The following is a 21273-nucleotide window of genomic DNA, read 5'->3' on the forward strand; positions in this document are numbered from 1 at the left end:
CATGCATGTGACAATCATTTGCATACATTTTGTGTTACGCCTTAGGGCATATTCTGTGAGGTAAACAAGTTATACATGAAGCACTGGCTTCAAGGCTTCAAGGCATAATTAAAACTTTCAACCACTTGAAGTCCCTAGTGACAAACAAAGCCCCACAATTCAAACATGTATGGGCTAAATTCATCAACCACTATCTATACCAGGCAACCAGACATTTGCTGCCCTTTGTGATGTCATGAAGGGACTCTAAACAGCCTGTTTGACCACATATTTTCTGAAAAGTGCAGCAGGCAAAAGAGGGCGGATGGACATTTCTCATAATGTGGGTTTTTATAGACAGACTAGAGACACATATTAGTGTTAAAGAAACATTAAGTGTAGTTTGCATAAGATGTGACCTTTTAATGTTTGCTATTGATTTATAATCTAAAAATATTTGCCGCATGCCTGCTGTGGGCCGCTAGTTGCCCATCCCTGCTCTAAAGCTTTTCTTGGTAATTTTAAAATGTATTTAATTACCCTCATTTATGAACGTTATGTGATGTCAGTGGGAGTTATGTGTTGGAGCTACGCAGTCTTGCAGTTGTTGTATTTTCATACACAAGACAATTAAGCCACTGTGTCAGGCGAGATTCAATTAATTTCCACATTAATTAGTGTGGTATTAATTAATCACTTTTTTTTTTTTTTAGAACACTTTCAATTTTATCATGTTTAAACTCATCACGCAATTCATGTGAGAAAATAATTACATAATTACACGTCCAGCTGACAAAGAGCAAATTAGCATTCATTTGGAGTCGTGTTTCTAACTCTTGATGAACGTAAGTCCAATATTTACACTCCTTTGAGCTTTGGATTTTGCACTGCCATCTCCTGAAGGAAATATCTTCTAATTTACATGCTAAATGTTAAACTGTGTGCACCGTTTAATTGCCAACTAACATGCCTGCTGCGGTTCAATTAGCAACATGATAACAAAAAAGCGGGCCACATGAAGCGTCTCAAAACAAAGACTGTTGAGAACTGTGGGACAAAGCTAATTCACTAAAGATGCAGAAGTTACAAAGAAAAGGTATAATGTAATTCCATAAGCTGATGAAGATGAGTATTTTTTAAGTTTCAGCTCTTCTTCTTAGCTGGGCCTTTACATGTACAGTTTTAGATACAATAAGCCACATAACCCATAAAATAACTTTACATTGTTAATTCTCTAACTCACTGTAAACTAGCAATGTATGGCATGTCACAGTCACATGACATTGACACACTGACAGCAGAGGCTGTCATGCAAATTATCCATCAGTAACAACTATCCCACTCCGATTCATTCAAACGCTTGATCAGTGGCAGCAGGAGCAATTTTGGTTCCTTTTCCTGGACACTCTTGGACATGTGGCTGCGGGAGCTCGGGATCAATTCCACGACCTTTTTAGTTGAAAGACAAAGTGAAAACCCAGCTATGTCAATTTCCCCGTTTGTGTGATGAATAAAGGATGATCCTCTCTTATATTGTACTTTTTTATAAACCGTAAACCTCAACCGTATAACGTCACATTCAGCAGAAAAAAAAAAGTCTGATATGAACTTTTAACAGCCTCTGTGTGGTTTCAGTTAAATCACAGACCCAGTAGCAGCTGACAGACTGACTATTTTTTTAGATCTTGATATTTGACACAAAAGGCAGTTTGAGTTCACACAGCAGTTTTTCTGTATTTATTCAGAGTCACTATAGACCTCCACCACAAGGTCAGCCTGTAAAATGGCCTTAAACTGTAACAAATCTTCAGCGTCTCGCTCTACCAGGCACACGGCCGCGCACCAATGACAACACAGCACATTCAGGGACAATGAGATGTCATTTATAGAATTGCACCCTTAGACAGCCCCAAACAAATGATGCAGTAGTTCTTTGCCCTGCACTCTGTTACCAATGACCCTTTTTTCTCTCTCACACAGAAATATTGAACAGCAACCTTGTTTGCCACCTTTTCGACTCAGCCTCCAATTCTTCGTCTAACCAGCAGCTATAAATCTGTCGCCATGAAGGTGAACATTAGCTCCTTTTGCTGATGTACGAACACCTTGGAGATCAATTTTAGGTCCATTTGAGCCAAAACAAAACTCTCCCCGATGTTGCTCTTACACTTCACATTTGAGGGAATTTCCTTCTACCTGTCACACCAGCTGCCTCGAATTTCCCGCAAACTATTATAAAGCTAGCAATCATGGCCTTAGTGGAGGTTTACTTCCAGAAAATCCCCCTGGAGAAAGAAATCCATTACGCTGTTTTGTGTTTTCCTTTATCCGGAGGACAGGTGACTATTTGACATAAACTTTTCTTGTGCTGTGGCTACAAAACATGGTGTTCCAATGTTTCTTTTGTGCTCAGCTTGCATTCAGGGAAACAAAAACATTTCACTAAATGTCCTGATAAAGTGAGCATATCTTACTGATGACACTTGTGCTGCTTAGCTGCAGCTTAGTAGTGACCAAGTAGTCTCTTGGTTAAAAGTTACCCTGATGTTCAAATAAAGGCATAAAAGTCCCCAAATTATAAAAAAAATGTAGTTTAACAGAAGTCACGTAACTGAAGTATATCTGTGACAGTCCTTCATTAGCTGGTAGAGTCAATTGTTGGTGACTAACTTCTACACCTACTTCTTGCTAAATAGCTAATTGTAATTGTGGGTTGTTTTTTTTTGGAAACTGCAGTTCCTCAAGTGTCCACTTGAGGTCAAGTTTTAAAATCCCCGGAAGTCATATAAAAAAATAGGGACATCGATGTGTCCTTTCGCCTGTTGATTGTAGCAGGGGGATCAATTTAGAACAATGCGTGTTGGAGTAGAAGTGTACAATAAAAAAGTTAATATGCCAGTGAATTACAATAACCAATTTACTTTAAACAAATGATCCAAACACATCAGTCTAAATGTTATAACTGCACAACACTTGCAAACAGGGGCTCTTCTAGGGTCTGTTTGGGCCTTCGGCAAACAGTGTCCATTATTATTTTCACAGTTAGCAGAGCATTAAGAGTTAGTGCTGCCATTAGGGAGGTTTCCTACTGTCATTGCAAAGTTTGTACATTCTGAAGCAATGCTGTGGGGAGACGGGAGGCACGGGTTCGAGTCCCACCTGTGGCTCCTTGCTTCATGTCAGTCCCCACTCGATGCCTAATTTTCAAATCTGTCCACTTTCTTGTCTCTCTTAAAAAGGCATAGACATCACCCCACCCACCAACCAATAAATAATAACTATATCAAGTGTTGCATCAGCATATCACATCCTAACATGTATGAATTGCCTCAGATAACAAAGTCATCCAAGCATTCGCAAATGTGATTGGTCGACAGATATGAAGTTTGCATAGAACCTGTCCTCCTTCCTTCATGTTGTCCTTGCATGTCCCGATGATAGACATCTTTAATAATTCAAGCGGGCACATAAAAACATGAGTTTCCCTGTCTGTGATATTTTGACATTGCACACTTTTAATTGCTGCCGTCAGCGGTATAAAAAGAAAACCTGCACGAAAGGTCATGTTCGCTTGCCAAAATAAACGTAATTACAACAATAATTTGAGAAGCCCAATGAGGTTTAGCCAATCTATATGTCAATGAGGCAGCCAGATACGAGGTGGGAGACGGTAAATAAGGCGTAAACGCAGCTTGTAACATTGTACGCTCACGCCATACGACACCGGGCCTCTTCCAGTAATTACCGTACCGCTCCTGCATCCCTGTTTGAAATTTGATCATTGTCAGTCAGTGATAACACACTCTGCCAGATGGTTTATGCAGTGTGGCCTCCACTTCCACACACTTCATTAGGGGGAGAGAGAGAGTGTGCAGAGGAGTGTGTACTGTGCAGGGATGGATTAGCCACTGCGGCCTGCTCGCTCTCTTCCACTCTCCCGAGGTGTACAGAGAGGCTTACGGAATTCCTGTTGGGCTAGCACGGGGTCTTCACCTTCTGTTCATGATCCCTCTGTAAGAGCCTTCTGGTGGGAGCCGAGAGTCGAAGGAGGTGCAGAGGGGTGGGAGAAGCAGGGGATTTAGAGAAAGTGATCTAGTGCACATTCACAGCTGTAGTTTGTTTTGGAAAGCAAGAGGGATAACAGACTGTCTCTCTGCTTGATAACAGCAAATATGCATTCACACAAGCTAAAGCTATTGTCAAGTTAAACTATGAGCTGTAGTGGAACAGCACCATATCTCTGTTCTCTGCGTTTCACAACATTCAGACAGCAGCTATTTTCCTCTGATGACACGCTGAGGGTGGGATTCTCAAACGCTGTTATCAAAGGGAGCATATCTTTCTGCTGTGAGATTGGCGAAAACTAGAGGAACTGAAAAGAAAAACCTTTGCCATTTAACAAACAACAGTGGTGTAGTGTTCCCTGAAGAAGTGGGTATAAAGTCTTAATTTGGGGGGGCTGTGGCTCAGTGGTAGAGTCGGTCGTCTCTCAACCGGAAGGTCAAGGGCTCGATCCCCAGCTCCTGCTGTAACATGTTTGACGTGTCCTTGTTGCCACTTACTCAGCAGCATGTGCATGAATGGGATTCATTACTCCTGACGGTCACTTTACATATAGCAACCTGTGCCGTCAGTGTGTGGCATTGTACGCTCACACTGTTTACATGCAGTGTAAAAGTGCTTTGAGTAGTCAGAAGACTGCACAAGTCCATTTCATTTTTACCCCAAAGTTCATCCGCTGCCCGTCCAGCAGCGGATGAACTGCCTGTTAGAAATAGTTATGTACAAGAGGAATCTTTTTTTTTTAAAGGTTTATTTTTGGCCTTTTTGCCTTTATTGATAGGACAGTGGATAGAGTCGGAAACAGGGAGAGAGTGGGGAGAGACATGCGGGAAAGTGGCCACAGGCCGGACGCGAACCCGGGCTGCCCGCGCGAGGAGCAAAGCCTCGCAACATGGTGCGCGCGCTGCCGCTGCGCTATCGGCGCCACCTACAAGAGGAATCTTACATATTTAGTCAGCGCATACTTGCTAATTAGAGACAGAGTAGGAAGTTTTTAATCCTCACCATCTGTAGAAAAAAAATCACAGCATACTACTGAATAAAGTTAATCGTAGTGTGAATCAGAAATGGGAATACCCGATGAGGACTGGAAAAAAAGCTGTTGAAGTCTGTATAAACCGCACTACACGGCTGCTTCAGTGTTAGCTGTTTTAACAAAAAGTAAATCGATTATCATATGTTTGGCTCTGTCAAAGACAGGCACAAAGACTCCCGGCAAGCAATATAAGTATCTCTCCTATTTTCCACCTGACTTAGTCGTCGTTTATTCAGTAGCAAATAAATGTGAGCCCCAGTAAGGCTCCCATGTGTTGTCATCACGTGCAATGGTGGGATTTTTCTATCTTGAGGATGCAGAAATCGACTGTGTCATAGACCACCTGATGGCTGTTTTGGGCTCTAAAGTCTTTGGTGCAGTATGTTCCTGATTAAAGAGTGTATTAGAAATATGGTGAAGAACAACACGTTTTTAACGCACTTCTACTGACCGTTTTCCAAATACACAGGATGCACAACAGCTCAAGAGCATTTTTATAACAGGACATTCAAATTGAGTTTTTAATGGCACGAAGGGCTGAGAGAGAATTGGATACGAATACGTGGGAAATCTATTGAATTGTTTGTCTGACAACAATACAGCAGCCAGTATGTCCTCCTCCTCAGTTTTTGATTCTCAAAATGGTCTGTTCCTGTTTGGACCAGGGACGGAAGGTGGTTTTAAGGCACCCCAACGCGTCTGTTTTTGGACGCCCCTCGGTTTGCTAGTCAAACGGCAAACCAACAGGTGTTGAAGCGATGGAAGCGTTCCAGCAAACTGTGTCAGATAGAACTGATTCTACCTGACCAAAACACTTCAGCTTTTTATCCAATAAGCTCATGAACTCTAAAGAGGGAGAGGCTGCAGTACCCATTCTGAACACTAGACGTCAAAGTTACATATTGCTCCTTTAAAATAAGTACTGTGGTTGCCAGTGACCTTCAATCCAACAGATATGAACACAGACTGTCCAGACTCCATTATGCACACATTAGAGAATATAGCCAAGGTTTATAGCAGAGAAAATTCATCGATAAATGTTTACTGCCCAACTGAATTTGATGTTGATCACTCCCTTGTGCATTGCTTAGCACCTACATCACCACACCACTTAAGAAACAAAATATAGTTGGACACGCCCCAAGTCACTACGTGTCACATTTAATCCAACGCGGCTCATTTTCAGGCTTAAGCTTTGTCCAAATTTCCCCTCGCAATTATTTTTTCAGATGCTGATCAGCACAAATGCTGTACAATGATAAAAGAAAAAGGAAATTGCCAGATCCTTTTATGTTTATGTTTTGCAACCCGGGACACAGTTGTAGAAAATGATCATTTACAACATTGAAGCTCTAACTCTTGGCCGAATGTTGGAGGAAAGTAGCATCTGTGTTATTAGGATGAATTATCCATATTCAGTGTAAAGGGCTCACGCTGCAGCACGGCAGAGTGGAGCACAAAAGAGATTTTGAAAGGTGGCGTTATATGGTCCCTGAGTGATATACTCTGGAAGATGAGAAAGTGAAAACTGCTGTTGTAATAGATGATGTATACTGACAACACTCCTCTGTTTCCTTTTCCAGGATGAGTGAACGATACACACTAATCGGAAGTAAAGGGGCTCTACTTGTTATGGTGCTTATTATTAGTGTATGGGAGATGACCGTACCAACAGAAGGAGCGACAGGTGAGTTTGAAATTAAACATTTAATTATCTTGCTATGTCATTGTATTTTCATACGTCCATTGCTTTGGTAATTTAAAAGTTGCACTTCATTGAACACATCTTTGTTTTGGTATTGATGTCTTTTTTTTTAGGTTAAACCAGATAGTTCCTGATTCCTGATCTGACTTTGTATATTTTGAGCACATCATTTGATGGAGCTAAATCTAGTTTCAGGAGCTGTTGTAGTTACTCGTTTACTCCACGATGGAGAGATTTCCTCGAGCCTTCTCCATAATCAACTATACAAAACAATATTAGGGTGTGAGGCTGAAGAGCTGTCATCATAAGGAAAGGATCGAGGTCTTAAGTTGCGACACATTTTTAACTGCAGGGTAAAACAAAATCACGTTTAAAGGGAGAGTTTTCTGATTTTCTATACTGACTTTGAAAAAATACATAAACTGTAAAAATTTTCATATATTACATGACCATCAAAATTTTAAAAAATATAATACAAGCTAGCTGAATAGATTCAATACATTTTTGCTTTTTTCCCACTCTTTTGCAGACATGTAACTTTCAATAGTTTATTGTCCAAATGTATTTTGTTTTTTTTCTGAATTATACTTTTTTTGATTTATTATTTATTTTCTGTCTGTTTTTTTATGTTCACCTTTGTCTTAAGTTACATGTACGTAATGAAAAAACAAACATCATATCACTCTTACAAAATAAATGTCAATACTTCTGGGTTTTCACGTGTGGTGGCGGAGAATGTGTCGGCAGTGATCCCGTCCTCTGACTGTATTTGGACGTTTTGATTTGTGTCGGTTGACTCAGGACATTCCCTAACAGGGAGCTGGTGTTTTCCCTTAAATGACAGCATGCAAGTAAGTTCAGGAGTGGATGCAATTCAGTGACTGGACATGCCAACAGCAGGATAGGATACAGCCCAGATGGAGTCTAGACATTGGTGGTGGTAGTGATAGTGGAAGTATGCAGGAAGTGAGGGTCACAGCGATCAAACTGAAACGACAGCGTAAAAGAGGAGAATGGATTTTTAAGATCTGACAGCTGCAGCAGGATGATTGGTCGATAGAGGTCGTGGCAGAATGGACTACAGAAAGTGTAAAAAAAAAACCCAACCTACAATCAGCTGATCTCAAACAGGCAGAAGGAAAAATGATAAGTGGAAGTGACAAAGTTGGATGTCGAATAATGAATGAACATGTTGGAGAATAAAACAGTCTTCATACTTGAGCTTACACAGAGCGCCGTCTGAGCTTCCCAATCAGAGCATGAGGACGTATAGGAAATTATAAATCGACCTCGCAGCTTGTTGCTTGGTTTAGCCGTTATAACCGGATGCTGAACCTGATTATTTTCTCTCGGAGTGGAAGATGTTAAAGCTTTGTAGAAATCTGCAGCTTATATTCACAAAGAAACAAATGAGATATTCCTCCAGACTTTTGTAACATGTGGAGAAGACAGGAATAGTGACATAATTAAGTGATAAACTTGTTGATTATAACTGTGTTACTTGGGGCTGGCTGTCAATATAATGTGTTAATGTTGATTGATTAAATACAGACCAAACAACAAATCAACGCTAATTAATGGCCCTCTGATGTCATATGTCACAATACAACCATCCATAGCAACATTGATTAAAACAAATGGCAAAAATATTATGGGCTTTTCAAAAAAAGATTCATCCCCTCATCCATTCAAGAGATCTACATAATCCAGGATCGATGAATAAAACAGTCTGCACTCGAGTATGCCTGTGTGCCTCTTTGTGTGTGCCACTGGAAATCCTGCCTCAGCCTAACTATCAGTCAACCTCGCGAAACTCTGGACAAACCGTTAGATCACACCTCCTTCTTAAATCAAAAACAGATGGGTCAAGGATCACTCGAAGAACTGCAGGATTTTCTCACCTCAGCATTGGCTTCATTTTCCATGGCAGAGGTTGCCGCTCGGTTAAAATTGAAGAGAAGCAAAAAGATCAGTTGCAAGTTAAATCCTAAATTCACTCTTCGTAACATAAAAAAAGGTCAAATTAAAATATGGAAGCTAAATGTAACAAAACAAGCAGCAGCAAATCCACTCCTCTGGTAAAGGTCTGTGTATAACCACAAGCACGAGGAGCTGCTGATGGAGAGAATACACAAATGTCATTATCAGTGATGAGGGCAGCAGCTTCTGTTTCTATACAGTTTACATGCAGGCCACACTCAGTCTGGATGCACAACGGTCATATCTGTGACAAAAATGTCATCGTAATCAAACATGAAAAACGTGAAAAGGTCTTGTCTCTGAATCGAAAGCATTTTTACTCAGTCTTGTCTCGGTCTCAGGAGTCTGGACTCCGCCTCTTCGCACTCTGGTCTTTGGTATGTCTTAGTGTGGTTTTGACTACAACACTATGTCACATGATTGGCATGGCGCGTCTTCAAATATGACTCTTGCACATGCCCAGCCCAGTTCCAATATGAACTGACCTGAATGAACTTAATCACTATAGAACAGTTTTCTATGATTGTGAGTAAATGCATCTCAGAAGAGACAAAAAGTTTAAGAAAGTGTGATATATGCCTCGACACACGAATATTGTCAAAGTATAAAGTCTGAATCACTGCATATAAGCAGAACATGAACAAATGCAGGATAACACAGATGTTTGGGACTATGTGAAAAGCAGCTTTGTTTTTCTTCTTTCTGTCGTCCTGCCCGTCTCTGTTAGCGTGCTCCTTCTTTTCTTTTACCATCCGCTTTCTGTTGTATTAAAAATTAAGGGCCATCTTGAGATATGACCTCATCAAGTGTTCTTTTCTTAGACTTTACAAAGCTCCTCCAGAGCCCAAAGACGTGTTTTCACAGGTTGAGTCACACTCTTTACAAGTAGTACACTGAGACTGATGTGTAATCTTGGAGTTCCCTTTTAAGGATTTTATTTCGGGAGATGTGGGGGAAACAAAAAGCTTCAAACACGGATATAGGAAGGGTTATGTCCAAATTTATCTTTTAAAGGGTTTGCAAAGTTAGACCAAAGCTCCTTTCGTCCCAGGCTCTTCATGTGCTCAGTGGGATCATTCAGGCGGCGGTCCCAACGGGGATTCAAATCAGGTCAAATCTCTTCTCCGTGTCTAGACAAACAACTTTGCTCTGTTGACAAGCTTGTGGACTCACCATCTATCTGTCTTCAGCAGTCCTTTAAAAACATCAGCTTTGTCAGTGGTACAAGGTTTAAAAAATAGCCTTATTATTTTGATGTGGTGTTGAAGTCCAGTGACGTGATTTGAAACGGTGTCTTTGCTCACGGGAACCTCAGCAGTACTTGTGGACTGATTCGACATCTCTTCAGCTAACAGACAAACTTCCACACTTTGGTCCCCGCTGAGAATTGATGACCCTCTGGTTCCCAAACCCAAGTCCCTGCAGACTGTAGAACCACTGTGGATGTTAGCCAGCTAAGCCCCTCTGTTGAGAAAACAGCTGCAGTGCATGTATGGAAACACGGATATACGTACATTGTAAATGGTAATTAAAAGAAAAAAAAGCTTGAAAACTATTTCAGACTAAGTGTTAGCTAAAGTGGGAAAATTACTGCACTTGACTTTTACACCAACATCCCCCTTTGTTGTGGCAGCTTGTGTAGCAATGCTAGCCTAACACCCACACTTAAAAATGATCTCTTTGAACTGATCAAGTCCCGCCATTAGCTTTAGAGTTTTGGGGCTGCCGTTGTTTGGTCTGACCACAGAAGATTTCCCATCAAGTCCTCCTGCTGACCTTGTGCGTCGCTAAATGTGTGTTTCTGTTTTCTGTGTTTAATGTGTATGGTGGAGAATGTAATGTATGTGTTTATGTATCTTGAGGTCTGTCTGTTTACGTGTCCCTCGTACGAGGGTGAAAGCAAATTTCCTGCAAAGGACAATAAATCTGAACCTGAATCTGATATTAGCAGCAGTGGAGCCATGTCTCTGTAGCCCCAAAACACCCGAGCAAAGAAGCAACACATTTTTTTAACCTCTGACCTGACTGTGGAGCCCTGCATATGTCAAACTGTTGTCTGAGAGGTTTCATATTTTGAACAATAAGGACCACCGACTATATACTGAAGATAGACTGCTATATTTGTCAAATTGGGTTCGTCATCTACTTGACTTGTTCTATTTGGTCAGAGTGTCAATCTCTCCATCCGAATCAGAGTGTCCCTGTGCTGAAATCCAAGTAAAGAAGTGAGACAAACATAACGAGGATTACTGTCACAGTGGCTGGCATCTCTAAGATGAGGGTTTTTTTAAAGGATTTTCTCACTTTGTAAGCTCACAAATAAATATGTCACCGTCGTGAATGGGGGAGTAATTGGATTGAAACAGCTATTTTGGAGGTATGACTCAAACTCATCTCCCCTCGCCTCGTTAAAAGTGTTGTCGAGTCTTCACTTGTAAACCCGGGGAGATCAATTATGGCAACTCAGCAACATTACAAGTAGCGGCCAACCCACATGTTTCATCTTTGGGAGTCCCACTGCCAATACACGGCAGCAGGTAATTGGTGGTACAAAGGCGATGCTGCTGCCTGATAGGATGTCCATTTGTGAGCTTGATAGAAACTCTGTATACCGCTCCTCTCTTTGTCGTCCAATTAGATTGGAGCACAGCACTTTGATGCGCTTGACTTTGATTGGCAGCAATCCCTACTCAAGGCGCTCATCATTCCAGCAGGAAGTGGATCAGAATAATCTTGCACGCATTCAGTGTCTCTCTGATAGCCTCTGTAGCCCCCTCCTAATTTCCCCAGGGTGTTATTTCTATTGCTTTAAACCTGTTATCATTCAAGGGATGAAATGAACCACGAATATGTCCAAAATAGAGAAAATGTATTTCTGCTTGAGAACACAGGAAAGAAGAGAATGAAGCTTACTCTCTGACAAGCAGGCCAAATTTAGTTCATCTAAGCAGGCAGACAAGTTGTGTACTCGCACACATGAGCTTTCACTTCTTTAAATAACCAGTTTGTGTCAAAAAAGCAGGGATCACATTTGCACCATCAGACATGCTTTTCTGCTCTGACAGCTATGTAAATACACTTTTTCCCCTTTCTGATATCCGGAAAAAAGGTTTGCCTTTATGCCTGTCAGGCAATGATAGAGCAAAGAGAAGCACATAGGAGCTCAATCCCAGTCAGTCTGCTCGCATATTACTGGAACAACAGATTTGTTTTTCATCAGCATCTACTGTCATCAATTCTTTATGTTACCTGCTCCCTTGGGTTTGCACACGCCCCCCTTTCTGAACTCAACGTGTTCAGCTCTCCCTGGGAACAGTTTTCATTTGAAAGAAGTCAAAAAGTCTGATCACCATTTAAAGGACTCTTAAAACTGTTTGAAAAGGGACACGTTTTTCACAAACTATTTGAAGTCGATGACTAAATGTAAACTGGAGAAGTGCTTCAGTCAGATTCAACACTTCGGCTCAAGTCGAAACACGTCACTTCAAGATGCATTCGATGTTGATATGACTGAATAAGGGAGCAGTACACCACGGCACCGGAACAGAATTAAGCCCGGGAGTTTGAAATGGTTGCATGGTTTGATGCCAAACATTAGGCTATTTCATTAACATCATCATATGTGAACTTATAACATTTTAGCACCACTCCACATATAACCATCAGTTTCTGTTCCCTAATGCAGACCTCAAGGTTAAACACCTAAACATATATGTAGAATTTTATGACAATGACAGCTATCTAAATGAATTTAAAATTGACTAAACCTACATTACATTAATAATACTTACATTAGTACTTACATTACCTCAACAGTTATTAAAGCTAGAGAAATCTTTAATTTCATAGTAGTAATGAGACGCGTCTAGTCATAACAGACACCGTTTTCATCGTTGTCGTGGAAACACTGGATGTCCTGTCAAAGACCACTACACAAGGAAGTGGGAATTTGTACTGAAAGCCGCCGTTCTGGTACTGAGCTTGACTTACTGGAAGAAAGAAAGGGATAAATCTTGACGTCTTTAAATAAATGAGCATGCCTCGAAACTTAAAGGGGCAATATGTAACTCTGGCACCTAATGTTTAAAAGTGGTACTGCAAGCCAAATTCAAAATATTGGAGAGCGCTGTCGCATCGAGTAGCCATGTTATGGACACTGAAGCTTCAGTGTTTAGCCAGCTCTGCATCGATTTTGAATTCTTTCTGCATGAACCTCTCTCCATTTTTCAAAAGCAGCCCAGAGAAGCCAGCCCTTCATGTTTGCTTAATGTATGATGATATACGTAGTAAGGTCGTTACATAAATTCAGTGGATATCTTGCGTATTCCTCCTTTTATGTGTTGTGGCCTCACAAGATGGTGAAAAGAGCTAAAATTCTGACCTTTAACTCCAGTCATCATGATCCTTTCAGACATGTTACAGCCTTGAATCTCAGCATCTACAATAGAAAAGCACTTAGAGAGATTCAAAGGGCACACGTTGCTAACGGGGAACTTGAACCTGGGCAGAATGAAATAAATTTGTGGATTCATCTTGAGAATTTGTACACTCAGGGATTATAAATTGTGTAACAGCAAACTGTATCTACTGTTTCTACTCTTAAGAGCAACTTTCCATACTCTTGAAAATGTTTCACTGATGTATAACCTCAACGTCTGCTTGCTCCGCACCTTCGACTTTCTGCACTCTAATAAACATGACTTATGTGATGCATAAGAAGAATCTTGCCAAGAAAGAAAAGCACAGAATGCACCCTTGAGGAAACAGCAACTAACAGTCATACACCAGGATCCCAGGAAAATATTGATAAATGCACATTTGCAGTGTTTTACAGTAAAATTGATTTTCCCTGAATTGGATTTCTTTCTTGCGAAGCAACTCATCATCTGCCATTTGTCTTAACGGCTACTGAAAATGTCACCAACAGTTTGAGGGGAGATAAACACAGTATAATGAAGGTTTGCAGGGAAGGGATTCTTCTTCTGTAAAACTGTTCCATCGAAGAACTGGTATTTATGGCTCCCCACAAAAAGCAATGATTACGATATCATTCCCAAACATTTCATTAATGGTACAAAATATGCATCATTTGCACTTTCTCGTTTGTCTCCGGAGACAAAATGAATGAAGGGGGAAATGGCTCATCACTTCATGCTGCAGCACATTTGGTTCAAAGGATTCATTGGATGAACAAATGTCTGGTAAAAACACAAAATTGCCTGACTGGGAGTGTCAAGTGTGGACAGTTCAGGTTTGAAGTCTTCAAGATTGGATTGAAACCTCACATTAAGTCAATCAGCGGTTTTACATGTAACATGTTAGACTAGCCCTTCACAGAGTCCCTGCTTGTTGCCTGGCAACTGCACAGTACTGTATTGCCTTTATAAATTGTATATTATACAGATTAAATAATGTGTTAATTACTGAGCCTTAAAGGTGCTAATGGACTGAATTTGTTACCATCAGATAGAAGCACACAGGCCATTTCACCTTGTTTTCAGTAATTAGTAACTTGTTTGTAACTTAATGCTAAGCTAATTGACTTTATATTTAGCAGACTTGGATCAGAGGGATATCGTTCTTCTCATTTAAGTATCTCAAAGAAATAAATAAATGAGCATGTATATTTATATATGAATCAAGAAATATACAGTGCAGTGATATCCTAAATCATAAAAACTCATAGCCTACCCTTTACTTAGTTGCCAAGCAGCAACCTCCAAGGTTGAAAAATGAAGCTGATGTGGCAAAACCCTGCAGTTTGCCGAGGGTCCACTTGACTCTGGCGCCAGTAGACCTAAAATCCACATACACCCGACATTCAAAAAAAGCCTTTTTTACAGCAAAAAAAAACATCATTTATACAGTCTGCTACAAATAATAATAATGGTCTGATTGTTTTTTGACCTTATTGGCACATGTGCAGGGGGTTGACATTCTTTTCAGCCCCCTAAACAAAGCATCTTTTTTTTTTTTTATGATTTTTAATGATGCATGTTAACTACATTTAGGTGCGTAGATATGAAAACAGGAGAAAAAAGGAGGCTGAAAACCTGCCTAGGTTGAGACAGGATTTCCAACATGGTAGATGCCACCAATAAGCCTCCGAAACTCCTAGCTATAACAGATAGCTTATGTCTCTCAGGCTTCAATTATTAATATTAACAATCTATTTTGGTGACTGTATCTTGGAAAAGAGCCAACTTAATTTAGTGTGCCTGACCACTTGGGGGGCAGCACAACATGCTGGAACTATAGCATTTATAAGGATAAGTTTAAATTTGTCATTGTTCAGTGAGCAGTCCATTTCCTATTTCAGCCCTGCTCAGAACAGGCTGTTTCTGTGTCCGTAGCTTTAAATGTAAATGAACCGTGTCTGATCACGCCCCTCTCTGGAAAAAGGGGAAGTAGCAATGGGTTTTCGCACCATGTCCTATTGTTTACAGTGGGATCCCCTATTGTTTACAGACTCAGAGGGCAGACCAAACACCTAGCTGTGGGACTGTCACCAACCTGGGGGAGGGGTTACTGCCCTTTGTGATGTCATGAGGGGAAAATGTACAAATAGCCTGTTTGAGCACACATTTTCTTGGAGAAGGCAAAAGAAGGAGAGGATGGACTCATCTCATAATTTGCGGGTATAATTTTGATGTAAGTAGTGTTATAGCACAATTATGTTAGCTTTGATACTAAAAGCTAAATGCTCATTATGGCTTAAATTCTGACAACTGAATGCTTTGATTGTTGTTGGTTAGGGCCATTAAACGTTACATCTCAAAACCAGGCATCCTACAAACAGCTGTGATGGAAATCAAACGCCATGCTGAAAAATACATTGTATCTTTCTTTTACTCGTTTCCGTACTGTTTTTGTTCACAGGGGTCACTAAAATCAACCCAAAAATAAAATTATTTATTACTTATGATGAAAACAAAACTTCATGTTGGATATTTATGAAAAGCAACATGCAACATGCAAATGCATTACAAAGCAAGCTCTTATTGTGACCACACATCACTTTTTAGTCATTGGGTCACTATTTCCAACAGTTCAACTACAGCATGAGTCATTCTTGTTGTTGTGTGCAGTCTGCTCTGTTTAGCAAGTGTTGTATTTTCAAACAGGTTTCTTTTTTCGGCATTGTGACGGATGCTTTGGCTCACTGGGTGTTGCTTTTCAAAGCTCACACATCTGATGCAAACAGTGTCTTGCTTTTTCAAACACAATCTGTTGATGAGTGTCATCAAAACGGGAACATCAGACCTTCCTTCTCAGGGGATCTTTTAGAAGAAGGATTCATTAGGGCTGCAGCAGGGCAGTGTTGAGAGGATCTGGGGATGTTGCGTAAACCTGACAACTCGCTCTGTAAAAGATTTCAGGTCAGGTGTCTGGTTGTTTGTCAAACACTTGGTTTGTTCAGTTTTGAGCCTGGATGCGGACCATTAAACAGTTTTTATGCCCTGTGATATCTTATTTTTAGTACTCGTATTGGCAAAGGATTTAACGACTTGACAAAAACAAGTCTGATGTGAGCAAATAGCACTTGAAACTATTGGCACATGCATGAAGGTTTCTAACAGGAAAGATAGTTTAAAGAGAAATAAAAGCCTATTTCTTTCTCCCTTCTACCTGCAGGCAAATCAATGAAACATGCCTTAAGGCTCTCATTTGTAGTCTGCATTAAAGGCAGGGCTGGTCATTTTCTCCAGGTACACTTTTTATGATTTTGGTTGAAAGCAACTCAAGTGCTATGAAAAAGGAACACAGAATATCATTTGCAAAGAGCCAAGCATGGTTGGTGTAAAAAACGTTCCTGTTTGTTGAGACCAGGTGGTAACTGCGCTGCAGTGTTGGGACTGTCAAAGGCTGGACACCTGTGCAGAAACAGTCCAGAGCTGTTACAAACTAATGAGGATGAAAGATGTTTTTCTTCCTCTATATTTTTCTTGCTTGCTCCATTCTGGAAGGAAGCTTTATGTTTTAAAAGTTAACCTAAAATTCAATTTTTTGTATTTCCCGCCCCCTAGGAGCTAGTCATCTTTTATATGCACAGCGACACGATGGAAGTCTGTGGTGGAGTCAGTCGGGTCTCAGGTTTAGGGTTCAATTCCTAGCTCTTGCACTCACATGTTAAAATTGTATCAATTGGACAAGACACTTACACCCAAGTTGCTCCTGCTGCTTTATTGTCAAGTCAAGTCAAGTCAAGTTTATTTATATAGCACTGTTCAGACACAAGGCAATTCACAGTGCTTTACAGACATAGAAACAGAAAAACATTAAAACAGAGCTTAAGGAAAGAATGCAAAATACATCATTAATTGGTGGAATCTAAGTGTATGATGGGATTAGTTGTGTGTTTGGATAGATGATAAAATAGTTAGTAACTTTAGTTAGGTGAAATGGGCCATATTAGTTGAAAGTACAGTAAAAGTCCCACTAACTTTATTTAACAGATCTACCTATCATTTCTGGTTGTCTGGGCTTCTCTAAAAACATTCCTCTTATTTTCCATGCAGGGCTGCTGGTTTTATTTATTCATGACTGTTTTGCCTTTTTGCATAGCCTTGGATGAGGAGCAGACAGGAAACATAAGTCATAAGTAAAAAGGTTAACCGGGGATTCCAGGAGCGTGTGCGTGTGTGTGTGTGTGTGTGTGTGTGTGTGTTTCAACACCATGTCAACAGAACACCCTGATGGCATCATGCTTGTCTTATAAAACTTTGAAACAAAATCCACAAAACAACCACAGCAGATGCAGACGCAGCGTGTCCAGTGCTGGGGGGGTCACAGCAGCAGTGCAGCAGATCCAAAGCTGGACTATGGGATTCCCACATGAAATACTTTCTCTCCATATATGCTGGCAGGAGAAAAACAATTCCAGATCTAGTCAAAGAAACCACAGCGTCTCAGTGTGAAGCGTGTCCTTCGGAGAGCTGCTGGTAAGCGCTTCTCTTCCATCTAAAGCAGCTTGGCTTGCAGTGCGTTTGTCTCGAACATCCCCCTTTATTTGGGGTATGCGTGAGCATCACAGCAATATTTTGGCATCCACCTGCATTGTTATTGATGTACAAGGAAGCGTGGGGAGGTGGGTATTGTAGAAAACTAGCCATCACAAGTCCAGTGCATAATCTAAAGGAAACTTCCGTCATTTTCTAACTACTGATAGTGTAGCTTATATCTTGCAGCGGTTAATTGCGTGCTATTTTGTCCCTTTGGGCGTACCGTGAATAAACCTCCGCACTGTCTCCCTATATTCAAAGTGATGGAAAAGATACAACACGACTGCACGTCTCATTTCACGAAAACAAATCTCAGACAGCTCAGAGTCCACAGTAAGATCCACCTCATGACATCAAACTTTTTCCTTTGTTGCCGTTCCTTTGAGCAGTTTTTTTTTTTTTTTTTACAGTTTTTCTGACCTGTTAATAAAAGTAAACAAGAGAATTGTTTTCTTTTTTTGGGTTAAAGCTGGAGTGAGGCCTCTGTGTAACTTACTATTTATTTACAGTTAAAGTCAAACTCTTCATGAACAGGCCTTCTTCAGGGGGGACGTAATGAACCAAGACATGACGTTCGCTTCTCAACTTGAACTGAAAAGATAGATTCTAGACCAAAGACTTGGCTGGAAATTGTCGATGGATTCCGATTGCCTCCATATAAAGGGCTGATTCAGTAGGTGAATCAGTGAATTATTGAACTACGGTTTTAAAAAAAAAAGAAAAAAAGTTTGGTCCGCTGCTTAAGCAGGTAGAGTTTTCATTTTCTGCCTGATAAGTTCTAAAACACAAAAATCCATTTAAACAATTATCAGGAAAACAAATACAGTTATATCTGTGATAGGTCCGTTTCGGCACGATGATATCAGCCAACAGATCAGACAGGCAGGCAACTTTTTTTTTTTGTGTTACAAAAACAGACATATCAGGGGAAAAGTGATGCACTACAGTTGCTGCACATCTTTGTCAGATTTGATATCTTTCAGTTTCAACAGCCGATTTCATCATTGTTGGTCTCGGTTGTCGGACATAACAGCAGCTGAAAAGTCCTTCCGTCCACCAGGTTTGGTTGAGCTGCCACAGTACAGAGAGTGAGGCTGGAATTTACATCGTCATTTTAGATTTACTGTTTACCGCAGCAGCAGCAGCAGCAGCAGAGAGAGTCTCAGCAGAAGGACACCTCAAGAAAATGTCACATGCAATTAGGACAGACTGGAGCAGCTCAGGCTCTAAATAATTCAGACAATGGAGCATGATCTGGAAATTGGCTCCAAATTCTGCAGCACTGTGCTTTTTCTGTCACATATCAGATTTTTTTTTAAGGGCTGCATGCTTGTTGTTGAAAATCTAGAGCAGGATCAGTTCCAATCATTACATCTCATACCTTATTATTTATTCAAAGGGTTTTTTTTTTTTTTTTTCGATCATATGTTCTTTATTTTAACGTTAAAGATGCCGGCTCGCAATGGCCTACCTCAACTTAACTGCTTCGGACTGCTGCTATCACTTAATGGTCTTAAAGGGACACTACACCAAATTCACAAATGAAGTCTGTGTCACAAGTTATGCTGTTTGGCATGTGAAAGTAAATGTTTATAAAAGTTCCAGTCCCACCTTGGAACATCTGACCCCCTGCAACTGGGGGGGTTAACGACTTAAGGCGAAACTAGGTCGACTCATCCAGCGACTTAGTGGCTTAAATTTCTAGCTCTGTCCACCAATCACTTTAGAGCTGAAGAAGCCTTTTGGAGGAGAGGTGAAATATTTAAGATCTTCAACCAAGTCCAGTTGCCTTTGGATCAAGCTTCGAATTTACCGTGACCTGGAGGACCCAGAACCCACAGCAAATCTTATGAGCTTGATTCTTTAAAGACTCAAAGAGGTGTGTGTGTTCAGAGTCACAGTTTAAAATCCGAACAACAGGAACTGTGCACGATTAAAATGCAAATTGACTCTAACTGAAGTCAAAGCCCCTGAAAAGGCACGGGGAATCACAGGTTAGAATTTTTGGGTTGCACCTAATTTTAAGTCTACAGGATCATTAGCCTGGTGGGATAGTTCAGGGGGGGTTTACATGCTGGCAGCTGAGGCAAAGGGAGGTGGAGGACTGACATGCGGACCAAGGCATTTAAGGTGACCAATCATTAAGGGAGGCCCAGACAACCCTCCGAATGTTGACTAGTTGAGAAGTGTGAACCCTTCGGCAAGAGTACGAATTCCATACCAAAACTTTGTGTACACAATTTAAAAAAAATCAATAAAAATAAGAATAATCTGTGCTGCAACAGAGTGTTTATAACCCCATGAGGAGTACCTTTCAAATTAAAGTTTTGTCGGGATTCTTGGGAAGTGAAGTCATGAGAGGTCACGTATATATCTGTGTTATTGCTGAATGCCATCGGTGCTACGAAAGGGAGGTTATATTGAAATCCATGTCAGCCAAACAACCTCTCATAGTGTATTTAGTTTAAAAAAAGGGAGAACAAAACAATGCTGCTCATGGGTATGGCGGTGATGCCACCTTTAAATTGAATCTTTTCTGATAATTCCTTCTGTCTTGTTTTTTTTCTACAGCGGCCCACCATGTCCGGACAGGAACCTGTGAAGTGGTGGCATTGCATCGCTGCTGCAACAAGAACAAAATTGAGGAGCGGTCACAAACCGTGAAGTGCTCCTGCTTCCCCGGGCAAGTGGCCGGCACCACCAGGGCCGCCCCGTCCTGTGTAGACGGTAAGCTCCTCCTCTGGCTGAATATTTCATGTTCCATCTTCCTCTTCTTTTTTTGCTGATGCGCTTTTACACAAATCTCCAGGATACGTTTTGCTGAGAGCATCATTAAGCGTTTCATACGCCATTAACTCACCTGAGTGTCATTTCTTCGAGAAGATGCTGTCGGGAGGCAACTTATAGGAGGGGAAAAGAAGCCTATGTTTAAGCAGAATACAACTCATCCTGCAGGGAACAATAGTGAGCGCTCCTGTGAGGAGGTTTTCGCTGGTTATTTAACAGACTTAAATTAAGGTTGATGCTGCCTATGATCCCAAAAGCCTACAAGACCATCAGCATAAAGATCATCTACTTAAATATAGTTATTCTTTATGTGTGGGTTGGTTTTTTTCTTGCCGCTCTATGGCGGATTAAGCTGGGCTCTTGTAATATAGCAACATGTCTTTTCCCTGCTTTTAGTAAACGATGAGCATGGTCTTGTTACCTGCTCTTTTGTTCATGCTAACAGACAAAGAGTAAGGTCCTCTACCTCCTATCTGCAAGTGTTTTGAGATAACACTTAATATAAACTGATTCTATACAAATGAAGATTGATTGATACAGATTGAAGTGTCAGACGGGTTACTGTTGCCTAGCAACCTCAACAGCGAGACACGAACTAGTTAAAACTATTGTCACTTTTCTTAACCCAGGTGTTTCGAGGCCTCTTTTATAAACATTAGTATTGGTACTTTCTATATTCAGAGCACTTCATCCAGCACTTTTCATTTGGTTGGATGTTGTGC

General features: G+C 40.7%; 1 protein-coding gene across 1 annotated transcript in view; it reads left to right on the top strand.

Annotated features, from left to right (window-relative positions):
- The window catches only part of LOC306817842 (chemokine-like protein TAFA-2), a 74866-nt gene that overhangs the window by 41385 nt on the left and 12208 nt on the right, over positions 1-21273 (top strand). Inside the window, exons 2-3 of the mRNA XM_079335045.1 lie at positions 6661-6764; positions 20336-20491. Of these exons, the coding sequence (XP_079191171.1) occupies positions 6662-6764; positions 20336-20491 (259 nt within the window). The 5' untranslated portion in view covers position 6661. The remainder of the gene's footprint in view (positions 1-6660; positions 6765-20335; positions 20492-21273) is intronic.

This window comes from Symphodus melops (assembly GCF_947650265.1).
Source record: "Symphodus melops genome assembly, chromosome: 22".
NCBI lineage: Eukaryota > Metazoa > Chordata > Actinopteri > Labriformes > Labridae > Symphodus > Symphodus melops.